Below are 25,536 nucleotides of genomic sequence, written 5' to 3' on the forward strand. Positions count from 1 at the left end.
ATGGCATTTATGGCACTCGTGCCCCACGTTGGGCGCCAAATGTAAAGACTCTATTTAACTTTTATTCGCACCTGCGGTGCTAATGTCTTACATGGTCTAACTTCACCCTAACGACCTAGTTAGACCTATACCTAGTGCTATGCACAGGTAGGCACTGGCGATTTACCGCCTCGTATACCTACTCTTCGGAGATAAATATGAGATGAGAAATTATACACATAGAATAATATAAATGAATACTCGGACGACTATAACGTTACATTAGCTTTATTGGTTATTAAGCATTATATGTAAATAGTCTGACTATATTACGTAAATAGAATTACGATTTGATTTAAAGGAAGCGAGTACATGTAGTCGCAAATGTGTGTTAAAAACACCACCCAGGGACAAGGGCATTCATGCCGGATAGGGCAGGTCCAGTATGAATGACTCTAAAAGAGAATTTAGAGATGCTGCAGTTCATCTCTTGAGTAACCACGATCCGATCCGATAGTCCATTACGTAAAAGATATTCCATATCCCAGTAATTATAAGGTGGAAAGTACGTGCTCCATACGTCGAACGTACTGATAGGGCTCCGCACCTCAACCTATCTATCGAATGGAAACTAAGCTCTCGCTTAGTGAGTCCGTGATTGACTGAAGTTGTGATCGGATAACGTGAAACACTTCACTAACGCGAACTAAACAGCTAGATAGCGTGGTTACGTAAGAGAATTGAGCGAAAGGTAGAAGGAGAACAATTTTCCCTCACCTAAGCGACGGAAAATGGCGCAATTCCTCCCTTTACAACAGCTCAAAAATTGTAGAAAATACTTGAAAGTTTCAAACAGAGATGGAAAAAATTGCAATTTTATTTTTCAATGAAAGGGGTAAGTAGATAGCATTTTGTAACTTTCAATGTTGAAATAATACCTTGATACCCTCTTCTTCAATGATCAAATCTCGATACCTATTCATGTTTTTATGTTGGCTCTCAGTATAGAAATTGATTTTTTGACATTTATATACATTAAACCCGTTCAATTTTAGCATTTTTATTTTATTTTAGGCCTTTGCTCTCATCGCTGAAACAGGTCAACAAGTGAACCAAATATGTTTATGTTATGATAATCCTTGAATGTACGAGCTCGAAATTGGAGCACTTTCTCAATTTTTCGGTTAATCAGATAATCGCAAGTAGGTAATTAACCAGTCTGGTGTTACATTTTTCAACCTACCGGCGATTCAAATTCAGTTGTTATCGGCGTAAGTATAAAATTACTCGGAAAATGTCATTAATAAAACGTAAACAAAACCTTCTAACAGTGATAACGCGTAGGTAACTATCTACGAGCACTCCTCCATAATATAGGCCCATAGCCATGTAAAAATTCAAACACGTTGAACTTCCATAGCAACCGTTTGTTATGATCACTGATCGGTATAGTATAAGTTTTCATCCACATGTATAATATTCCATAAATTCTATCAGAAGTAACTTGCAATTAATCGGAAAAAAGCAAAACTTGAACGAACTGCGCGGTTGTAATTTACCAAACGAGTTTTCTCATTTACTACGTTCTGCACCGAACATGTTTTTTGCAGCGAAATTTTCATCATACTCGTAATCAGACAGCTTTGATTTCTGGAACTTTCGGCGGCATCTACTACGGTAATTATTGTTTTTAGTAGAGATGAATTTTTATATAGAAAAAAAATAAATAACAACAGCAACTATGTAAATATATGTAGTAGTAAATTGGAGGTTAATTTTTTTCTCGCTAATATAGATCGACATTTTCCTCAATTAACAGAATAACTGAATAAGACAGATTCTTCATAACGTTATGTAATCAAACCTGTATTTTTTGAAGAAAAAAAAATTATAATAAATTCAAATACACGAATGAATATCTATAGCCCACTGCATCCTAACACAGCTTCATTGTAGGTAATCAAACGTAGATAAACATTAAAATCACAAATATAACGTAATAACTTCATCGGTATCATCAAATGCAGTTGTATCGAGCATTATTATTATTATTATCGATTACCTATGTATAAAATTCTCGTTTAATTTTCAAGGTTACCTATAAGATAGGCACATAAAATTGTTACTCGTTCGAAGAATTTCGGTATCTGGTTTTGAATTTTATTGGTTGGTTGGTACTCGTATATCGTATCGTACAACAGCGTATATTTATATTTATTCTTCATAGGTGCAAATTTTCCTTACACGAGCACCTTATACATATGTACGTAGGTAGTGGTATTTGCGAAGCGGTATTAATCCTTTAGTTACGCCAATTACTGAAAAAAAAAATCTGGTATTTCTCTTTTCAGATCAGAAAAATGAGCGTATATTTCGACTTCAAAGTGAACACGAGAAGTGGAAATTTCGTAAGCTACGTCCAGTGGCACAATCAACTGCCACTTTTAGCTGTAGGAACTCGTACACTTCAGCCATTAACGACGTACGTCACCGTTTTTGATCAATTGGTAATTATCGTCAGGCTCAGCCAGTCCAGCCACACATACCGGATATAATTATTAAATGATTATAAATGGTGGAACATTTTCGAGACATAAATATACGTATTTTTTCAAAGCGAAACGTTACATTCCAATATATTAGAGAGAAAAACGAGCGAAAATCGTTTAAATGCGCTTAATTAAGAAAAACACGTAAAATAAATGTGTTAAAAGCTTTGCTCACGATTACACGATAATTGTTCTCGATAATAAGCGATTAATCAATGCTAATTTTTGGAAAACTTTCCGGGTGGTGTATTTACATCAGCGACATGACAGTACTACAAACAAATAACTCGAATATATGTATACCTTTTGGTTCTAGGTAATTTTACTATTATTGTCTGGCTATGGTGGAAAAATTATTCTTTGCATTTATGTCGTTTTAGGGAGAAGCTTTGGCCGATGTTAATGAATTGTATCAAGAAAACAACGACACTGTGGTTTTATCGTGGCATCCAAACAAGAAAATTCTAACAGTTGGATTAACCAGTGGCGATATTCAATTATGGAATGGACAATCCGATTTCATCAACGTGCCTTCATCTCATAAAACATGTGTGAAAATTTTAAAATGGTCCGAACTAGGAACCAGATTGATTTCGATGGACGAAGTAATGAATTCATGTACCTCATTTCTTATACTTAAACATAACGTACATTCAGAGGCGTGCCGAACGAGCCCCCCCCCTACCAAAAAAAGTAGGAGAAAAGTTGGGAGTTTTTAAGGAAAATTTGATGAGTTGAAAAAAGTTGGAAACAGATTGTGCAAGCAGAGAACATCAAACAATTACCAATCAAAAAACGTGGAGTTTTACTTCTTCCTCGAGAAATATCGAAAATGTTCTGTTTTCTTTTTGAATTTGAATTTCCAAAGACCAAAAAGGCTAAAAAACACGAAAAAATTGCGAATTTTCGATATTTTGATTTCAGTACATCCACCTTGGAATAAAACAATTCAAATTTTTTGTCAAGTATGAAAGCATCGTTTTTGAACATCAGGGGCGGATTGAAGTCACGCTATTTGGAGGGGGGAAGGGATGTTTCACGTCATTTTGCTGACAAAAATTGAAATTTTACCCACAATAACATGATAGGAACTAGTATATTGATAATTGATATCTAACGGATTTTTGTTTTTTGAAAAAATCACTACTTTTTCACTACCTTTTTTCAACCAAATTTTCAGAATGCTATCCACTCGACCACCCCCCCCCCCCCCCTCCGCCACTCACACAAAAAAATTAACAAAGTCAAATTTTTCAAAGGGACATTTTTAAAAAAAATTGAAATTGGAAAAAAATTTCTATATAAAGTATTTTTTAATTTCAATCAAAATTATTTTTAAAAAAACAATACAAATGAGCTCACAGAATAAAAAATCAGGACTTTAGCAGGACATTTTTTAAACACTAGAGATTTTATAAGGAAAGGGAGCCTAGAGGGAGGCAAAATTTTACATTAGAATTTTTTGCTTTTCCAATGTCTTCAAACACCCCAAACAATTTTTCAAACAAGCGGATGTCAAAAATACAATTTTATCATTTCAACTTCAGTTCCTTGCGAAATACTTGAAAAAATGGTTATTAAACGTCTTAATAATTGGTATATTGAATCCAAAAACTCTCTTAGCATATATCAAAGTAGTTTCAGAAAGAAAAGATCTACCCTAGACCACCTCTTTAGTCTCCAAAAAGAAATCAGTTCAGCCTTCCAGAATAAAGAAAGTGTTCTTTCAGTCTTTTTTGATCTTGAAAAGGCATATGATAAAGCCTGGTGTTATAAAATTCTCTAAAAATTACATTCTATTAGAAAACTAGACAGCTTGCTTAGCTGCAAAGTGTGCGTAGCTAGCTGCCTTTTCTACAGCTATAACCGTTATTACATCTAGGTAGTCCATAAGTGAATCAACCATGTCACAGTGATGAGAATTTTTGAAACTCTCACTGCTTCAAAATAAGAATTGTTTTTCAGTGTTTTCATATTTTCCAAATTACAATAGGTATTTCAGAATAATTTATAAGCTTGTATTGCTTCTAAATTAAGAAATTTCTAGTTGTTTTTCATAGTTTCCATTGTTTTAAAATTTACAAAATTTCAAATCAATTTTTCGAATTCCCCATCGCTACAATTTCATAAAGTTTTCAATAAATTTTCAGAATTTTGCATTGCTGCTGAGTTAGGAAATTTGCAATCAATTTTTAGAATTCACATTGCCTCTAAATAGTCAAATTTTGAATAATTTTTCAGAATTCTTATTGTCTTTAAATTAAAAAATTTCAAATTCAATTTCCAAGTTCATATTGTCCACAAATTGTAAAACGTTTACTCAATTTTTGGAATTCACATTGCCTCCAATTTTTCAGAATTCTCATCTTCTTCATAAATATTACAATACTCATTTCATATAATTTTCAAGTTCACATTATCTGCAACTTACAGAACTTTTAATCAATTTTTGGAATTCTCAGCGTCTCTAAATACAAATTTTCATATTATTTTTTTTAGAATTTCCATTGTCTTCAAATTTATAAATTTTCAAACCAATTTTCAGAACTTGCTTTTTATTCTAAATTAAGAATTAAATCTTATAAAATATGTCAAGAATTCGCATTGCCTCTAAATTACATGAAAAAAATATGGGTAATTTTTACAAAAAAATTTAACTAAATACTGGTATTTAGCACAATTAAGTACCAGATCCCATTCAATAATTTTTACTGTAATCATAAAGTACATAAAAATTATCATTTTAATAAATTTTTACTATAGGTACTTACCAATAGTAAAAATCATTTTGTTTTAATAATTTTTACTAAATCATGATAATAAAAATTACATGTTTCAATTGTACAAAAATTAGTTTAATTACTCATTTTGAAGTAATTTTTGAATTATAAGTAAAAAGTTAAAAATTATTCATGTCAAGGTAATTCTAACTATACTTATGGCTATAGGTAGACATAAAATTAATGAAATGAATTTTTAGTTAGCAAATGATATCATAATTCATAACTCAATTTCAGCATTATTTTTGCCCCATTATCATGTACTACATAGGTAACTCCAAAGCATTTACCTATCCAATTTTCCTACGAAAAATCTGTCACCTACCTACTTACCTCACGGGGATTCGAACCTGGGTCCCTAAATTTCCTATTCCTACCTGCATGCCCTAACCACTCAGCCACGAATTCACTACGAGGGTTAGGGCATTAAAATAATATATTTGTTTGGTAAACGCCCCACCAAACCACTCCCACTTGGAATTTACAGCTAACAGACCGGGGGTGTAACAGGGTACAATGAAACACAGCTGGTGATGGAATAGACTGGGGATATAGCAGGGTACAATGAGCGGCAGGTGTTCTACAAGTCCCCTTTTCCCTTTTTTAGGATTTAATGCATTAAAATAATGAACTAAAATTGCAATTACTCAGCAATTACCCATCCGAATTGAATGAAAATTAATCTATTCCCTCCACCTTAATGATTCTCAAATGGTGTCCAATAGGTACAAAAAACGGTTGGATAGCTTAAGAGAACATTCATTGTAATTGAAATGTCAATTTCCAATTTCTCAAAGCGAAACCAATAGTGTGCTACGCACACTAAAAAGGACATTTGGCCGCCTTTATTCAAAATTTCTTAACAAACTGTACTTTTAGAGTGAGAGTTAACAATACATACATACTCAGAATATTATGAAATTGAAAATGGAGATCCCCAAGGTTCAGTTCTAAGCACAGTTTTATTTATACTTTTGATTGATGACATTTCCGATGTTGTTTCCACACCCATTTCACTAAGAATCTTTGCTGATGATATAAACATTTCCTTTCGTTCAAATAATATTCAACTGGCTTTTCATGTAATTCAAGAAACCCTTGAAAAAATTGAATCATGGGCAGATTCTAATAGTCTAACCTTCTCAGAATCAAAAACCCACTGTATACTTTTCACCAAAAAAAATAAGATTCTCCAAATCTCATTCTCAACTTTAAAGGACACTCCTTTGAATTCAAAGCCACTACTAAATTTCTTGGCTCAACTTTTGATAGAAAACTCAATATGGACTCCTCATTTCCTAAAAGTAAAATGAGATCTCATGAAACGCTTAAATCTGTTGAAAATAATCAAAAATACCAAGTATAATCCATCTCGCAAACTTTTACTCCACTTGTATAAATCTCTAATTTGCAGTAAAATTGAGTATGGAAGCCCATGTTTTGCAAATATCTCAAATAAAACTTCTAATATCCGAAAAACAATTCAAAATTCAGCCCTAAGGATCTGTATAGGAGCCCCCTATTCCTCTCCAATAGCATTTATTGTGAAGCAGCAGAATTACTCCCAGATTTTAGAAGAACACTCATACCAAACAAATTCATCTCAAATGCATCCACCAACCCTTCCTATCCACACCAAAACTCAATTTATTATATTATATCCCCCTTGGCTCCTTAAGCCTCCTTAAGTCATTTTTTTGATTCAAACTTTGAACATTTCTTGAATTTGAACAATAAGTCTTTCATGTGGAAAAAGTGCGGACAGCCCCAGCGAAGCGAGGGAAAAGCTCTGAAAAAGTCGACAAATCAGTTCTTTTCTACAGAACAAAGATCGAGAAAAAGGAACGAATTTGAATTTTTTCGTTTTTTCACTGGGTACTTTTTTAAAACAAAATTCACTACTTTTTCACTACTTTCACTACCTGTTGGATATCCTGAATAATCAAAATTTTAACGTGCTGAGCACTGTTTTCAGGGCCGCCAAGAGCCAATGCGGGCCGGATGCAATTATAATTCGGTCCGGTCCCATTTCTAGGGATGAAATTATCCGCAGATTTTGAGAGGGGGAGGGGGGGTTTCCACTGAAAATTTGCCAACTCATATAGGGAAAAAAATGTCGATTTTGTCGATTGATATCATATTTTTATCTGACTTTCAAAAATTTTCATTTCTGTTTTGGATTTTTGGGGGCCCAAATGTGATTTTTTTTATTCAAAATAAGAAACAAATTGGTCCAAAGGAAAGCGAGGGCGAAAGTCTGGCGACAAACGTTGGAAATATTTCAGCCCCCCCCCCCACGACACAATATCACTTCGTCGCGCCTCCGCATACTTTCATGCATTTGGAACTAACCAACCGGATGATTTTTCAGTCAGGAAACATAGTCGCTTGGAAAACCGACAGTCGTTCCTTGATCGTACGAATATTCCAAAGCTCGGTCCAAGGAATACCTTTCTCGATAGAATACTGTAACACCAAACCTGGTCTCGATGTGAACAGTTTGGCTAGAAAAGCTGTGGAAGGCGATGAAAAAGCTCTAGATATGTTTAGCGCGTGGCGTCCTAAAACCGGCGGATTTCGTCCAACATTCAGCACCGATAATGTTTGTTTCTATGCGGCTACGTTGCCAGGTACTCCTCCTCTACCTACACCTATCTGTACCTTCTACTACGACGAATTAATTATTACGAACCAATTACCTAGCTAGTCGTTTTAAACGGCGGCGCGGCGTGTAAATGCATTAGAATTATTCATTCGTTCCGGGTTACATCTCATTACAAGTAAACAACCTTCGTCGCGAGAGTTTTTTTTTTCTTCATTTTTATATCACTACTCAAATTAGTGAATTTTTGCCATAATGACAACACTGCTGTGTATACCTATTCGATTATGCATATTGGCGATAAATGTAGGTATTCTGCGCAATAATATGTAATATGTTGATCTCCGTAGGGAAAATCCAGTTTTATTGTTTTTCTTTTGCTTTGTTTTGGATTTAATGATCATAATTTTTTGCGATCACCCTGTACTCTTATACGTTATGTTACAGATGATATAAATTACGTCAATGAAAATGGCACTGTGAGCAATGTTTCGAAAATGGATAATGATATTAAGCTCATACTGCATCATGATAGAAAAAATATACTAATCGTGATGTTGATTGACGGATCGTTGAATACGTACAATACAGAAGTCGATGGCAAGCTTAAAAATATTGGAAGGGTAAGCTTAATATCAAATTGGTCATCGTCTTGCTTTCCTTATACTTACTGTGCTCCTTGAAAAGTTGGGTTTATCGCCCCCCCAAGGGTTTTGGGTTATTAAATAGGCTACGTTTAATCTGCTGATGTGGATTTTCTTTCCTTGAATGAATTGAGGTTACTGGCATTTTGCTGGTTCTTTACAGATTTATGTATGATTTAATTTACAGGTGAAATTGAACGATGTGGATAACGACTCGGTCCTGATCTGGGCTGGGGATGATTTGCTGGCTTGCACGACTAATACATATACGATTCGATTTTTCGAAGTAGAGTCTACCGACACATACTTGTTGCATGGCACATTTGGCGAAGAAGGCGAACCTCAGAAATTTACCACTGTGTCGTATTTAGATTCAAAAGGTATATGAGATTAAGTATAAGCACTTTAAGCACCTAGCTATCTGCTCAAGTAGTTAAAATATGTATTTCAGTTGTCATAGAGCGTCATCTGTCATCAGTAGGTCTAGGTAGGGATAAGGACTTGTCAATGCAAAAAATCAAAATTTTACTAAATTGACCAAGAAAGCTGAAATTTGGGATATACCCTATTTTCGACATGCCAAATCGATTGAAAACGGTTTCAACCCGTTTTGAGCAGTTCTGGCGCCTCCAGCAGATTTTTGAAACTCGAAATTCCCACAAAATTCCATCAAATTGGAGTTGAAAAGCTAAAATTTATTCTAAAAACTAATTTCAATACGCTACGAAGTACTGCAGGTGAATATCGAGTCGTTTTGGAGCCTTCAGCAACTTCTTGAAAATTTATGAAGCCTCCAGCAGATTTTTGAAACTTTAAATTTTCATAAAACTTCATCAAATGGCGATGGAAAGCTGAAATTTACTATACACTCCAATTTTAATACCCTCTGAAGGCGACTTCAAGTGGGTTCAAGTCATTTTAGAGCCTTCAGCGACTTTTTTGAAAATTACTGGAGCCTCCAGTAGATTTTTGAAACTTGTTGAGATTCCCGCAACATTAATTTATCAAATGTAGTTGGCAAGCTGAAATTTATTTCGCAGATTACATAATGGTTTCAAAAGGTTTTGAAGCTTCCAGCTACTTTAAGGAAATTTCAATTTTCCAAAAAAACGCCATAAAACCTTTCAAAAAGTCGCTGGAGGCTCCAAAACGACTTGAAATCCACCAGCAGTCAACTTCGTAGCATATTGAAATTAGTTTGCAGAATGAATTTCGACTTCCCATCTCAGTTTGATGAAATTTTGGGGAAATTCCAAGTTTTAAAAATCTACTGGAGGCTCCAGTAATTTTCAAAAAAGTCGCTGGAGGCTCTAAAATGACTTGAACCCACCTGAAGTTGTCTTCAGAGGGTATTAAAATTGGAGTGTATAGTAAATTTTAGCTTTCCATCTCCATTTGATGAAATTTTGTTAGAATTTAAAGTTTCAAAAATCTGCTGGAGGCTTCATAAATTTTCAAGAAGTTGCTGGAGGCTCCAAAACGACTTGAAATTCATCTGCAGTACTTCGTAGCGTATTGAAATTAGTTTTTAGAATAAATTTCAGTTTTACAACTCCAATTTGATAGAATTTTGTGGGAATTTCGAGTTTCAAAAATCTGCTGGAGACTCCAGAACTGCTCAAAACGGGTTGAAACCGTTTCCAATCGAGTTGGCATGTCGAAAATAGGGTATATCCCAAATTTCAGCTTTCTTGGTCAATTTGGTAAAATTTTGATTTTTTCCCTCATTTTTGGCCTAAATTGGATTTTCAAAAATTCACCAAAAATCGAAAAACGCACTTTAGCCCTTGAAATTTTGACAGGTGATAAATTCTTGCATGATCTTTCGATCTACCTTTGTAAGGTTGGAAAAATTTCGTGCAAGTTCTATGTTGAAACGCAAAATCTGCGATTTCGACTGACCTGCCAATCAAAGTGGCCGCCATTTTGTAAGTAAGGCCAACTTTTTTTTGGGCATGTTTGCTTTAAAATGTTCCTAAGGATGTGTCCTTTAAGAAAAAAGTTGTCCCGAAGGATCGGCGGGGGGGGGGTGCAATTACTCCTATTGTCATATGCCGGGCTAATAGGAGGATCGACGATCGAAGGACCCCAAAATATGCCACCAGCAGGCAAAATTTAACACGCTGAAATTGTTTTTTGGTTTTTTTGACGAATTTTTAAAAATTTGTTGACCAATTTCTGACGAAAAAAAAATGTTAATTTGGTGGAATTTTGATTTTTTTCATTTTTGAACCAATTTTGAATTAAAAAAAAAAAATACAATTTTGGGTAAAAATTAGAAAAAATTAAAATTCCAGCAAATTGACCTAGAAAGCTAAAATTTGGTTTATATCTTATTTTCAAGCACCCTAGACGATTGGTGACGGGTTTAAACTGTTCTGGAGCCTCCAGCGGATTTTTGGTTTTTCCAGTTTTCGAAAAAATCGCTGTAAATAGGATAAAAATGAAATTCAGCAATTATAAACTCGGATTTACCATCTTCGCGATTCTTTCGGTCGATTAAGCACGTATTATCAAAATCTTTTTGTGACGGTTCAAATCAAAAATTTTCTCCAGTGATTATTTTTGAAAAAAAAAATAGATAAAAAAATCATAATTTGAGAACGCAAGAACGAAAAAGCTGAAATTTGGTTTGAAGCCTATTTTCGACCTACCGAGTCGATTTGGTGATGGTTTCGAACCGTTCTGGAGTCTCCGGTAGATTTCTGGTTTCTGAAGTTTTCGAAAAAAACGTTGCAAGCAGGGTGAAAATGTCACCAATCGACTCGGTAGGTCGGAAATAGGATACAAACGGAACTACAGCTTTCTAGGTCAATTTTCTGAAATTTTGATTTTTTTTCAATTTTGTCAATTTGAATTTTTAAAAGATAATAATCGAAAAATGAATTTCAGCACCTGAAATCTCGGCTTATGGCATTCTATATTTCAAGGGTCCTTTTCGATTCCTCTCTATCTGGTTCAAAATTTGTTTTGCCAGTTGGAATACCTTTCTTGTAAAGAAATTTCAAAATTATTATAGGGAGGAAATTTTTGAAATTTGCTTAAATAGTTGTACGAGTAACTTGTCTAAGACTAGCTACCTCCCACCCACCTCCGCACCCGAATTTCACAATTTCGAGCCATTCTGGAGCCTTCAGCGTGATTTTCGATTCCTTCGGGATTTAAAATTTCTTCATTTGGGCAGCTGAAATTCGATTTGTAGCTTATGCTCGACCTCACTAATGAGTATTCGACGATTATAATCTTTATTTGAGCCAACCTCCAAACGGACATCTCAGATGTGTTTTTTGACCGGCATTTTCCCGTCGTAATTGAAAACATTATGATCAAAAAATCACACTCGAGGTTTCCATCTAGAAAGTTTAGAATTCTGGAAAAATCTAAAATCGCGCCGAAGGCTATAGAGAGAATGACCAGGAAATTTGGTTCAGGGAAATTTATACCAGTTTCAGGACTAATTTCCACCATATTTATCGAATGAGCATTAAGTATGTAGGTACTCATTTTTGATAACAAGCATAAATCCCAAAAAATGGCCAATTTTGAATATTCAAAAAATCGCCAAAAGTCGAAAAATCAAATTTGAGCAGCTAAAATTTTGATCGTGCGGATTTCAGACCACGTTATTTTCAAAAACCGTAGTCAATCCTTGAAAATTTTCCAATTTTCGACAGATTTTAGTAAATTTTTTGACGAACATTAGATAGATTTTTGCTTAATTTTTCGAGGGATATTTCCCACGTTGATGGATTTTTCCACGCTCATTTTGAAAGAGTTTCTAAACGGTTTTGCAAGAATTTTTTATAAACTTTTGGAATACTTATCAAAGGTATATAGATGCGTAAAATTTTCAATTTCAAGCAGAGCTCTTTTACATTTTCAAGTTATTTTTTCTTTATTTTTTCAAAATTTTCAAACGAAGGAAGATTTTGCACATCTTCCGGAATCAGAAAGTTACATTCAACCACCCTCCTCCTCCCTCCTTCGAGAAAAATGACCTCGGGATGTACAATTTTCATATTTCAACAGGATGAGTAGGTAATAGAAACCTGAAAATGAATGGCTGAGAAAAGTAGGAATGCGGAAGTGTTGAACGAAGAATTTCAATGAATGTGATGGAACTGTAATAAAAAATTGAAGAAAAAAATGGGAATTTAAAAATCTAAATAGCAAAATAATTACATATTTTTGTCACTTTTCGACCACTCTACTTACATTTTTCGGATAAATTGAAACCCTTTAAAAATAGCAGCGAAGCTTTTGCCAAACTTACGTACAAAAAAGTTGAAAAAGTAAAAAACAAATCACTTTCTTGTAGATTGTAGGCCGAAAACTAACATTATTTATGCACGTCTAGTCGCCTATCCGCTACTTATTTGTACTTTTATAATTCTTATGCCTAGTCCGCATTAATTATATATATTTAAAATGACACGAATTAACTGTACATAATATTTAATAATCAGGTATCTTATGCGGTGGTTCAGACACCGGTAATATTACAATGTGGAAGAAGAACCATGCGGCAGTCGGTGTGAATTGCTGGGAAGAAATATCGACGTGTAAATTGAAGGATAGCGCATTATATAGTTCGTGGGGTTCGCAACATTCTGTCATTGTTACAGAGAATTCTTTGTTCATATTACAAGAACACGAATTATCTTCAAATTATAATAAACGAGTACGTAGAGATAAGAGCGAAATATTACAGGTCAAGGTTTTCCAAAAAAAAAAAACTCTTTTTTTTCTACTTTGTCGCGAGTGAGCTTTTTTTCAAACGTAGCTTAGGTAGATCTAGCTCGTACTTATGTTTTGTTTCAAATACATACGAATATTACGCAGTATTGAAATCGTCCTAGAGAGAATATGCATTCACTATTCGGTATCATTGATTTTATGCATTAGGTTTGCGGGGTTCAAACGTCAGCTAATGAGGTTATAGTAAGCCGAAAGAAAACGCAAATAAAACTCAATACGGATTTGAAAATAATCGGAGTGGCAGTTTCCGAAGACCATGTAGCTGTTTGGAGTGGAAAGACTGTGGCTGTGTATCAATTCATTGGAACTTCGTCTTTGAATGTTCTAGGTAAATTCATTTTTTTGATTTCAAATCTGGCAAAATTGAAATAAATAAATTATGTTCATTGATTATGGAATGGATTTTTCTCAAAGGTACTTTCAATAGCGAATGCGAATCACTGGTGATTTACGAACAGAGCCTCGTTATATTGCCCAGTTCAGTTCTGCAGAATGGTAAATTGCTGATATGCACCTTTCAAGGAACTGTTAAACAAAATTTAGACTGCGATGGGCAACCGATAGCTATTCACTTGAATCAGTCTTATTTGATAGCCGCAACTATTATCGGGATGTTACAGATTTGGGATTTATCCCGTCGGTAAGGATGAATTTTTCAATTTTCCAAAATTTTCCTACCACTAGGTCCAGGTTCCTGTAGAGGGAAGGGAAATGACTTCAAATTAAATCAAATCTGATTAGACACGTCTGATTGAATCTAATCAGTGATGTATGCTCAGATCTGCTCAAGTTATTTTCCTGATCTAATCAGGCCCAATATCTCCCCTCCCCTCTCCAAGATTGTGAAAATGAGCACAGGATCTGGAACTAGTCTTTGAACAAGCAAGCCACTCTGAGACCTGTAATCACTTTTTCACTTTTTTTGTTCCATGTCAGAGAAGCCAAATCCCACGCGCATCCCAAAGACTTGGTTGAAGCTATAAGCGATTTTGGAGAAGTGGTACTCATTCGGACTAATTGCAACGGATCAATGGTGTCATTTACCATCGCAAATTCTAATTTGATACCATCTCCTTTTATTTACATCTGGGATATCGAAAGTGACCAAATGCTGAGTTACCAATTCAATGAAACAGATTTACAGAACTCTGGGTAAGTTCCATACATCGCATCTCTACCTTCCACCACCCCCCCTTCCGAAAAAATTAGGCGAAAAGTAGGGGATTTTTGGGGAAAATTAATAGAGTAGAAAAAAGTTGGGTAATTCCTAGTTTTGAAAATATAATTTCCCAAAAACTATTGTTGAAATTTTTAAAATATGTTGAAATTGCAAAAATCAACTTTTTGCATCAGTTATTTTACTTTTCAAATTTATATCAATTTTTTCAACGTTTGTGCTTTCGCTTCGCTCGAACAAATTTGAATTATTCTACCGTGAAATTTTTCAAGAATTTTCAAAAATGAGAAATTTACTTCGGAAATTTAAGAATTATATCCAAATTGATACCTACAGGGCTGATACCAGAGCAAAAAAGTGCTAAATAACAAAAAAATATTTTGGTGTGGGCATTTCTTATGCAGGGTGTAATGACTTTACCCCCACGTCGCTTTAAGTTTATTTTCAACTGCCATAATGAACAGTGTTACATCTATACGTTACATATCCTATATACTTAACTTATTTATAATTCCCTGAATGTGATCAGTGTCAACACCTTCATTAATTTCTAGTAGAGCTGTTGTATCATCAGCAAATTCTGTAAGACTATATCCAAAATAGGTTGATAAATCATTGATAAAAATAATGAAGAACAGTGGACCTAAGATAGATCCTTAAAGTATCCCTTGTGTAATAGGTTCTGCATTAGAAAATGTGCTATTGTTAATTTTCACAATTTGAACTCTATCAGACAGGTAGCTTTTGACCCAATGTGATAGTGTTCCTCTAACACCATATTTCTCCAATTTTTCTAAAAGAATTTTATGATCCACCCTATCAAAAGCCTTGGATATAAGTCACAAAGAATTGCCAATAGGCTTTTCTTCTGTTGGAGACCATTCAATACCTCATGAACAAATTTATAGATCGCAGAAGCGGTATTGTTACTATTGTGTGCCACTGATATCGCATTTACCGATGCTGTTGGCTCTGTACTGGGACATTTTGATTTGAAGTTTTTGAGTTCAACTTTACCTGAGCTCTGGCAGCACTGCTGATAATGACCGTTTTTGTCACAGCTTTGGCATGTGTTTTGGGCAACTGGTCATTTTACATCAAATTTGCGACATTCACAACCACAATGAATACAATATTTTGAAGCGTCAATTATTATCATCACATCATTCTGCGTGGAAGGGAGTAATTTGTGTAGAGTTGATGTTACCATTTCAGCTGATGATGTGATGATTGATGTGTGTGTTGCAGTTGAGCTGACTCGAGTAGATTCAGATTGGCTGTTTTTACAACATCGTCAAATGTAGCATGTTCATCTGGATGTTTGGCTAAGATTTTTTCGAGCATTGACGAGTTGTTTATGCCAACCAGGAATTGATCTCACGACCTTTTATCTAATGTCTTTCTGAATTTGCACAGCGCTGCTTTTGAATGTAGGTCTTCTACAAATTGAGAGATATTTTGCGTGTTTTTTTCTGGTGGTTTGGACAAATTTTACTCACTCTGACAGATAGTTAGTTGTAGGGTGGTAATAAAGGGTCAAGGAAGAGCACTTTTTTGTCATAAGTTGAATCTATCACTCGTCTTGGATCAAAATGATCACTCACCATGTGGTAACAGTCCAGACTAATCCTTTTTAGCAATAAATTTAGATTTGCATAAAGTTTGTCATCTAAGCCGTGCAAGTTGATTTCAAGCTCAAACCTTTGTTTACAGTATCGCCACTCTTCTGAGTGCGGAGAAAATTCAGCAAAGTGGAAATTTTATATTCGTTGTTGTATTGTAAAATATATATGGCTGGAAACTTGGCATAAAGCCAGCAAAAGGTGTCTCTTTGAATGTTGGTGTCATTGGCTGTTGGTTTTTGCATCTAGGAGCCATTGTCTGGTGTCTTGTGTGTTGGTGTCTTGTTTGCAAAACAAAAAAATTTTTTAATAAAACATTTTCCTCATTGCCAAATGTAATAACTTTACCCGCACAAAAATAAGCATAAAACACATTGCAAGCCCGAGTGATGCGAAGGCAAAAGCTCTCGAAAATTAGTACTCCAAGGGACATTAAAACAATGGAATTCAAAATGATGATTTTTTTGAAAAATTCGAAATCAAAAAAAGGGAGTGCAAAAGCTGTTTAAAGTCGGTATTTGAAGAGGTATAAAAAAAAACATGTTTTTTGTGTGATGGTTAACTTAGGTATAAAAAGTTTATTTTTTTGCTTCAAAATTTTGAAATTCAAATTCTGATTTTTTTTTAGTTTAAAATCAAAAAAGAAAAGCAAACAAGCCTGAGCGAAGCAAAAGTGCAAAAAATGCTCTTGAAAATGAGTATTTCCAGAGATATGTACCTAAGTATGAAGAAAGGTGTTTTTTTATTTTTGCATCAATATTTTTGAAAGTTTGAATTATGATTTTTTTTCAAATTCAAACTTGAAAAAGAAAAGCAAATGAGCCCGAATTTTCAAAAATTCATGTTTTGAGAAGTAGAAAAAAGTTTCTTTATGCAGCGAGAGAAGTTTATTTTTTTTGATTCAAACTCCGAACATTTCTTGAATTTTAACAATAAGTTTCTTACTTGGAAAAAGAAGAGCAAACAGTCCGAGCAAAGAGAGAGCAAGAGCTCTCAAAAATGTGTAGTTAAGTTTCTAAAAAAGTCGACAAATGAGCCCTTCTACAAGAAATTTCTTCAAAATTCCGCAAAAAGGAGAAATTGATTCAATAATTTGAAATCTGATTGAAAAACCGATAGAAAAAACCCTTACTGCAGGACTTGAAGGACCGTTATGCGTTAGACATCTTGTAGAATTGAAAATTATTTCTTTGCACCTCACAAACTGTGAATTTTCCAAGACTTTTGCTCGAACAAAATCAAAAATGTTCTGTTTAAATTTAATTTTCAAAATCCAAAAGAATAAAGAAAACCATGAAAAAAATAGCGAATTTCGGATTTTGGATTTCAATACAAACCTTGCAATAGAACAGTTGAAATTTTTTGTCAAAATAGTCCGGCATATGACAATAGGAGTAATTGCACCCTCCCCCCCGATCTTCCGGGACAACTTTTTTCTCAAAGGGGGCATACGAGTAAGTGCGTTTTTCGATTTTTGGTGAATTTTTGAAAATTCAATTCAGGTCAAAAATGAGGGAAAAATCAAAATTTCACCAAATTGACTAAGAAAGCTGAGATTTGAGATATACCCTATTTTCGACATGGCAAATCGATTGGAAGCGGTTTCAACCTGTTTTGAGCAGTTCTGGAGCCTCCAGCAGATTTTTAAAACTCGAAATTCCCACAAAATTCCATGAAATTGGAGTTGTAAAGCTGAAATTTATTTTAAAAACTATATTCAATACGCTACAAAGCACTGCAGGTGAAATTCAAGTCGTTTTGGAGCCTCCAGCGACTTTTTGAAAACTACTGAAGCCTCCAGTAGATTTTTGAAAATTGAGATTTCCCCAATATTTCATCAAACGGAGATAGAAAATCAAAATTTACTCTACACTCCAATGTGAACACCCTCTGAAGACAACTTCAGGTGGGTTCGACTAATTTGGGAGCCTCCAGCGACTTTTTGAAAACTACTGGAGTCTCTACCAGATTTTTGAAACTTTGAATTTTCACAAAATTTCATCAAATGGAGATGGAAATTTGAAATTTACTCTACACTCCAATTTTAACACCCTCTGAAGACGACTTCAGGTGGGTTCAAGTCATTGCAGAGCCTCCAGCGACTTTTTTGAAAATTACTGGAGCCTTCAGTAGATTTTTGAAACTTGAAATTTCCCCAAAATTTCATCAAACTGAGATGGAGAGTCGAATTTCATTCTGCAAACTAATTTCAACACGCTACGAAGTTGACTGCTGGTAGATTTCAAGTCGTTTTGGAGCCTCCAGCGACTTTTTGATAGGTTGTATGGCGTTTTTTTGGAAAATTGAAATTTCCTAAAAGTAGCTGGAATCTTCAAAACCATTTGAAACGACCATGTAGTCTGCGAAGTAAGTTTCAGCTTGCCAACTTCATTTGATAAATTAATCTTGCGGGAATTTCAAGTTTCAAAAATCTACTGGAGGCTCCAGTAATTTTCAAAGAAGTCACTGGAGGCTCTAAAATGACTTGAACCTCCCACCTGAAGTCGTCTTCAGAGGGTGTTAAAATTGGAGTGTAGAGTAAATTTCAGCTTTCCATCTCCATTTGATGAAATTTTTTCGAGTTTCAAAAACCAGCTGCAGGCTCCAGAACTGCTCAAAACAGGTTGAAACCGCTTCCAATCGATTTGGCATGTCGAAAATAGGGTATATCCCAAATTTCAGCTTTCTTGGTCAATGTGGTAAAATTTTGATTTTTTCCCTCATTTTTGGCCTGAATTGGATTTTCAAAAATTCACCAAAAATCGAAAAACGCACTTTAGCACTTGAGGTTTGAAAAATCTCGTGCAAGTCCTCTGTTGAAACGCAAAATCTGCGATTTCAGCTAACCTGTCAATCAAAATGGCCGCCATTTTGTAAGTAAGGCCAACTTTTTTTTGAGCAAGTTTGCTTTAAAATGTTCCTTAGGATGTCCCCTTCAAGAAAAAAGTTGTCCCGGATGATCGGCGGGGGGGGGGGGGGTGCAATTACTCCTATTGTCATATGCCGGACTAAAAGCATCGTTTTTGAACATTCCACATTATTCAATATTTTTGCTTCCAACTCCTCCATTCCAAAATTTGTTCGAACCACATCCGGATAATTTGCATGAAAAATGCTGGAAGGAGGGGGAGGGGGATGAAAATTGCCCCCGGCACTCCACTTCGTCCCGTCTCTGAACTGATCTCATTCAGCCTTGAATGGAGGGAGGGGCTGTTTGTTTCTTTGGCGACCTTTCAAATTATCAAGCATAATGTTCCACTCCAAAAAAAACAATATTGTTTGGGTTTAGAAATTTTGGTTTCAATTTTTATAAATCGTCGTTTTTTTTCGTTTTTCATTTTCCACCTCCGCATTTATCAAATTTCGCAGGTATAAAAAATACATCACCGGCCACTACTGGGATTCGAGCGAACCGAATATGTTGATTTGCGAAACCAAAACGCTAACTGAGGCTGAATCAGCCGAAGAGCCTAGCAAAGAAGAATCTCTGTTTTCGAGTGAAAACAAAACCAGTCGCAATTTACCGGTAGGTGACTTTGAAAAAATATTTCGTTACGAAATTACGTTTTAAAAAAAGTAAACAATAATGTTAATGTACTTAGTTAATAATAATAATTCTCGGGTGAATTTTTTTCATTTTTTATTAGAAACTAAACACGTTATTTATCTCAAAAGAAAAAGGCGTCGTGTTGCAAGACACGAAAACAACATCGACTGAGTTCATAAAGCTGTTGGGAGTCGATATACCGTACTTCGTTACGTTGAAAAAATCTGCAACTGATACCGTAATAATAATGACAATAATAAATCATAACACGTATATGATTTCATTCGTTTTAATGTACTCTCGTATCTTATTGCAGTACGCATGCGTGCAAAACCTATTAATGAATTATTTTGAAGAAGAATCTGCTGACGACGATGTGTTGAAAAACGCCATAATCAAATTTAGTTTCAATTTGAGTATAGGTAATTTAGACGACGCGTTTAAGACCATTAGCACGATTAAAAAGTATGTTGGAGCGAGATTGAAATTTAAATTAGTTCGTTGCACATTGACAATAATAATGTAGTATAAATATTGAATTGCTTACATTGTCTGCTTGCAGTGTAGCTGTTTGGACAAATCTCACTCGTATGAGTATCAAGAAGAGGAGACTGGATGTGGCTCAGGTGTGTTTAGGGCATATGAACGATGCCAGAGGTGTATCAATATTACGCACTATTTCTTCAGAATCGCAGATCGAGGTGAAATTGGCAGCTTTAGCTATTCATATGGGGATGCTGGTATGGAAAATTTAGATACCTACCTTCTGCAGCTCATACAGCTGCATCAAAACGCTTGTAATTAATTTAGAAATTTCGACCTGATTCCATCAGGAGGACGCAGAAGCTATGTATAAATCAGCCAAACGATACGATTTGTTGAATAAAATGTACCAATGCGCGAATCGTTGGGACGAGGCGATTTTATTGGCTGAGAAGAAAAATCGTATCAATTTACGCAATACTTACGACGCGTATGGAAGATATTTGGAGAAGAAAGGCGATATTCACGAGGCGATCAAAATGTACGAAATGGCGAACACGTATCGAAAACATGTTCCGAAATTACTCCTGCATAATCCGGTAGCTTTGGAACAATACGTTCAAAAATCCAAAGATCCGTAAGAATTGCATAATATTATATAATTATCATTTTCTACTTTTTTAACTTACCTACATAATCACGAGTGAATTTTTTGGTTCATCAGAGCTTTAATGAAATGGTGGGCTCAATACGTCGAAAGCACCAGAAACATGGAATTAGCCATGAAATACTACGAAGAAGCCAAAGACTATTATTCAATCGTGCGTATTCACTGCTTTTTACAAAACATCGAACAAGCTGCCGAAGTAGCTGACACGAGCAATGATCCAGCCGCCTGTTATCATTTGGCTAGGCATTACGAAAGCGTCGGGCAAACAGAAAATGCGGTCAATTTTTTCCTTAAATCGAATGGGTATGCAAACGCGATACGTATCTGTAAAGTAAGTGTCTCGACTTCGAAGCAAAAGGAACTACCAATGACCTTATATCATATTATGTCAATTTTCGTAAAAAATTGTCGAAAAGTGTTGATTTTTGCCAAAAGTGTCAAACCATGTCAAAATTTGTCAGAAGTGTCAATTTTTGTAAAAAAAAAAGTGTTAAGAAGTGTCATTTTTTGTCAAAAAAGAACGTTAAGTGTCAATTTTTGTTAAAATTTCCAAGAAGCATCAATTTTTGTCAAAATTGTTAAAGAGCATCAATTTTTGTCAAAATTATTAAAAAGTGCCGATCTTTGTCAAAATATGTGACCCGCTCTGACAAAACCAACCATTTCGACGAAATTTCAAAAAATCTTTATTTCTGAAAAATCTGATCTTTGAACCCTTAGAATTCATTTCAAACGTCATTATTTCGGGCACTTTTTTTCCTCTAAATGGGTGGTTTTGTCTGAGCGGGTCACATATGTCAATTTTTGTAAAAATTATCAAAAAAAAGTGTTAATTTTGGTCAAAAGTATCAAAAAGTGTGAAAAAGCATCATAAGTTTTGTCAAAATTGTCCAAAAGCGTCAATCTTTGTCAAAATCGTCAAAAAGTGCCAATTTTTGCCTAAATCATCAAACAGTTTCTTTCCAAGATTGCTAAAAAAAGAACTTGTTGTTTTGTTAAAATTGCCAAAAAGCATAAATTTCTGTCAAAATTGTTAAAAAGGGCCAATCTTTGTCAAAAGTGTCAATTTTTGTCAAAAGTGTCAATTTTTATCAAAATTGTTAAAATTGTCAATTTTTATCAAAATTGTTAAAATTGTCAAAAAGTGTCAAAATTGTTTTTAAAAATGTCAATTTTTGAAAAAGTAGTCAAAAAGTGTCTTGGGAGAACATAAAAAATGTAAATTTTTAGCAAAATGGTCAAACAGTGTTAATTTTTGTAACAGGTGTCAAAAAGTGCAAAAAGTGTTGATTTTGTCAAAAAGTGTCAATTTTGGTCAAAAGTGTCAAACAGTGTCAATTTTGGTGACTATAGTGTCAAAAAGTGTCAAGTTTTGTCAAAAAGTGCAATTTTGTGCAAATAGACACAATTTTGCCAAAATTGTCAAAAAGTGTCCGTTTTTGTCAAAAGTGTCAAACAGTATTAATTTTTGTCACAAGTGTCAAAAAGTGTAAAGTTTTGTCAAAATTGTCAAAAAGTGCAAAAAGTGTTGATTTTTGTCAAAAAGTGTCAATTTTGTCAAAAAGTGCAATCTTGTCAAAAGTGTGAAAAGGTGTCAATTTTTGTCAAAAAAGGTCATTAAGTGTCAATTTTATGTTAAAATTTTCAAGAAGCATCAATTTTTGTTAAAATTGTTAAAGAGCATCAATTTTTGTCAAAATTATTAAAAAGTGCTAATCTATGTCAACCTTGTTCAAATTGTCAAATACTGTCAATTTTTGTAAAAATTGTCAAAAAAAAGTGTTAATTTTGGTCAAAAGTATCAAAAAGTGTCAAAAACATCAAAAGTTTTGTCAAAATTGTCCAAAAGTGTCAATTTTTGCCAAAATCATCAAACAGTTTCTTGCCAAGATTGCTAAAAAAAACTTGTTGTTTTGTTAAAATTGCCAAAAAGCATAAATTTCTGTCAAAATTGTTGAAAAGTGCCAATCTTTGTCAAAAGTGTCAATTTTTGTCAATATTGTTAAAATCGTCAAAAAGGGTCAAAATTGTTAAATAATGACTATTTTTGAAAAAGTTGTCAAAAAGTGTCTTGGGAGAACATTAAAAAGTGTCAATTTTTGGCAAAATGGTCAAACAGTGTTAATTTTGGTGACAGTAGTCAAAAAGTGTCGCAAGTTTTGTCAAAATTGTCAAAAAGTACAGAGTGCTGATTTTGTCAAAAAGTGCAATCTTGTCAAATAGAGTCAATTTTGTCAAAATTGTCAAAAAGTGACAATTTTTGTCAAAAGTGCCAAACCGGTGTTAATTTTTGTCACAAGTGTCAAAAAGTGCAAAAAGTATTGATTTTGTCAAAAAGTGTCAAAAGTGCCAAACCATGTCAAAATTTGTCAGAAATGTCAATTTTTGTAAAAAAAAAAAAGTGTTAAAAAGTGTCATTTTTTGGTCAAAAAAGGTCATTGAATGTCAATTTTTGTTACAATTTCCAAGAAGCATCAACTTTTGTCAAAATCATAAAAAAAAAACAATCTTTGTCAAAATTGTCAAAAAGTGTCAATTTTGTCAAAAAGTGCAATTTTTGTCAAAAGTGTCAAACCATGTCAAAATTTGTCAGAAGTGTCAATTTTTGTAAAAAAAAGTATTAAAAAGTGTCATTTTTTGTCAAAAAAGGTCATTAAGTGTCAATTTTTGTTAAAATTTCCAAGAAGCATCAATTTTTGTCAAAATTATTAAAAAGTGCCAATGTTTGTCAAAATTGCCAAAAAGTGTCAATTTTTGTCAAAATTGTTAAAAGGTATCGTCAAAATTGTCGAAAAGTGCAATTTTTGTCAAAAAGTGTCAAAATTGTCAAATAATATTGTTCATTTCTTTATATAAAATGCTGATAACTTTTGAATCAGTCTTAAAAATTAAAAAATCCAACTTTTCTACTTTTCGCACAGGAAAATGGACTGGATGATCAACTATGGCAGATTTCACTACACGCTGAAGATCGTGATAAGTTAGAAACTGCAAAATATTTCGAAGGAGCTGATCCTACTAAGGCTGTGATGTTATACCAAAAAGCAAAAAATTTCCATCGTGCTTTGCATTTAGCCATCAAGTAAGTTGCTCATAACTGTACAGTGTACAACTTCAATTTGAACGGGGAAAAAAATTAAAACTTGAATGAATAATTTTCAGATTCGACTTGGCAGATTCGGTGGAACAAATTTCATCAGAATTGAATTCCGAATCACAAATCGACTTGTTAGATAAATGTGCCGAATATTTTGCTCGAAAAGAAGACTACCATAGAGCAGTGAAATTGCTAGCGATGGCTAAAAAAGTACGTAATGAATAGGATAAGACATCACCAGCGGTTGTGGTAGGTCAAAAGCTCATTCTGTTCAATAATTATTTAACAGTATAAAGAAGCAGTGACTTTGTGTCATAAAAGGCGAGTTAATTTGACTGAAGAGCTCGGAGATCTGTTGACACCACCGCCCAACTATCCAGATAAAATTCCTATCTTGGATCAAATTGGGGAATACGCCTTCACTTTAGGAGATTATCACTTGGCAGCCAAAAAATTCACTCAAGCTGGTAACAAGGTAAAAAAATAATTAAAAACCCAACAAATTTTCAATCAATCTAGACCATAATTCTACTCGTGCGCTTAACATTCTCTCAATTTTTCATAATAATATGTTAGGTGAAAGCTATGAAAGCTCTACTTAAATCGGGAGATACAGATAAGATTATATTTTTCACTAATGTCTCACGTGAAAAAGAAATCTACATCATGGCGGCAAATTACCTACAAACTCTCGACTGGCAAATTCAACCCGAATATTTGAAACATATTGTCAACTTTTACACAAAAGGAAAAGCACCTCATTTGTTAGCCAACTTTTACGTAGCTTGTGCTCAAGTAAGATGATTACCTTTCAACAGAAGTAGAACCTTGAAAGTTGTAAATCTACTTTACATTTTCTGCGATGGGAATTTACAGGTGGAAGTGGACGAATATGGAAATTACGAGAAAAGTCTGGGTGCTTTGAACGAGGCATCTCGTTGTCTTAGTAAAGATCGCGATCAATATGGTCAAGCATTGGAATACGTAGTTAGAAAAATTGCAATGGTGAAAAAATTTCTAGAAATTAGACGGTAGGTACCTAGTTTTATTGATCTGATTCCCAAGAAAATTAAAATTCGCTCAATAATACTTCCCTTCCATTTCAGATTATATGAAAAAGGCGAAGGCGAAGCAGCCATGTTACAATGCCGGCAATTACTGTCAGCGGATTTGGAATTAGTTCGAAAAGGCGATATTTATTCTCTAATGATCGAGCACTTGATGAAAAATAACAACTTGAATGCTGCAACTCAATTAGCGATCGAAATGAAGAAAAATTTGCCTAATGATAATTTGGCTTATTTTGTTCCTAAAGGTTACTCTCAATTCTTATCCAGTACTTAATCATAAAAGTACCTAATTGTACGTGTCATAATTTATATTGTTACAGAAGCTTTACAAAAGCTCGGCATAGAAGAATCTTCCAATGATGGAAACAACTTTCCGGATGATCTCGATGAAATTCCTGATATTACTCAATAAAATCATTTATACATTTGTATTTTACCACGTTTTGTTCAACTTTTATTACCTTACACCAAGTGCAAGAGTGTTCGAAATCTTCCATTGAAAATTTCAAATCATATAAGTAGTAAACTGGCATTTAAAGAAGTTCGTTGAACAATAAA

General features: G+C 34.2%; 1 protein-coding gene across 1 annotated transcript; it reads left to right on the forward strand.

The window, feature by feature from the left end:
* The first annotated feature begins 1,200 nt into the window (after positions 1-1,200).
* On the forward strand, positions 1,201-25,414 carry rempA (intraflagellar transport protein rempA). Its single transcript, XM_065355766.1, has 23 exons — positions 1,201-1,656; positions 2,331-2,486; positions 2,909-3,133; positions 7,680-7,938; positions 8,358-8,533; positions 8,742-8,934; positions 13,021-13,235; positions 13,460-13,640; positions 13,727-13,952; positions 14,249-14,464; positions 19,481-19,637; positions 19,759-19,896; positions 19,975-20,123; positions 20,221-20,398; positions 20,492-20,778; positions 20,866-21,142; positions 23,733-23,893; positions 23,974-24,118; positions 24,198-24,383; positions 24,485-24,703; positions 24,785-24,939; positions 25,015-25,223; positions 25,299-25,414. The coding sequence occupies exons 2-23, from the start codon at positions 2,340-2,342 to the stop codon at positions 25,388-25,390; spliced, it is 4,191 nt and encodes a 1,396-aa protein (XP_065211838.1). The 5' UTR covers positions 1,201-1,656; positions 2,331-2,339; the 3' UTR covers positions 25,391-25,414.
* Positions 25,415-25,536: the final 122 nt, after the last annotated feature.

This window comes from Planococcus citri, chromosome 3, assembly GCF_950023065.1.
Source record: "Planococcus citri chromosome 3, ihPlaCitr1.1, whole genome shotgun sequence".
Lineage (NCBI taxonomy): Eukaryota > Metazoa > Arthropoda > Insecta > Hemiptera > Pseudococcidae > Planococcus > Planococcus citri.

What these genes read in the sequence shown, in the direction of transcription:
- rempA (XM_065355766.1), top strand. Translation starts at nt 2,340, where the DNA reads ATGAGCGTATATTTCGACTTCAAAGTGAACACGAGAAGTGGAAATTTC. An exon ending in ATTTGGGATTTATCCCGTCG is followed by an intron (nt 13,953 to 14,248) that starts GTAAGGATGAAT and finishes GTTCCATGTCAG; the next exon opens with AGAAGCCAAATCCCACGCGC. An exon ending in ACGCGATACGTATCTGTAAA is followed by an intron (nt 21,143 to 23,732) that starts GTAAGTGTCTCG and finishes CTTTTCGCACAG; the next exon opens with GAAAATGGACTGGATGATCA.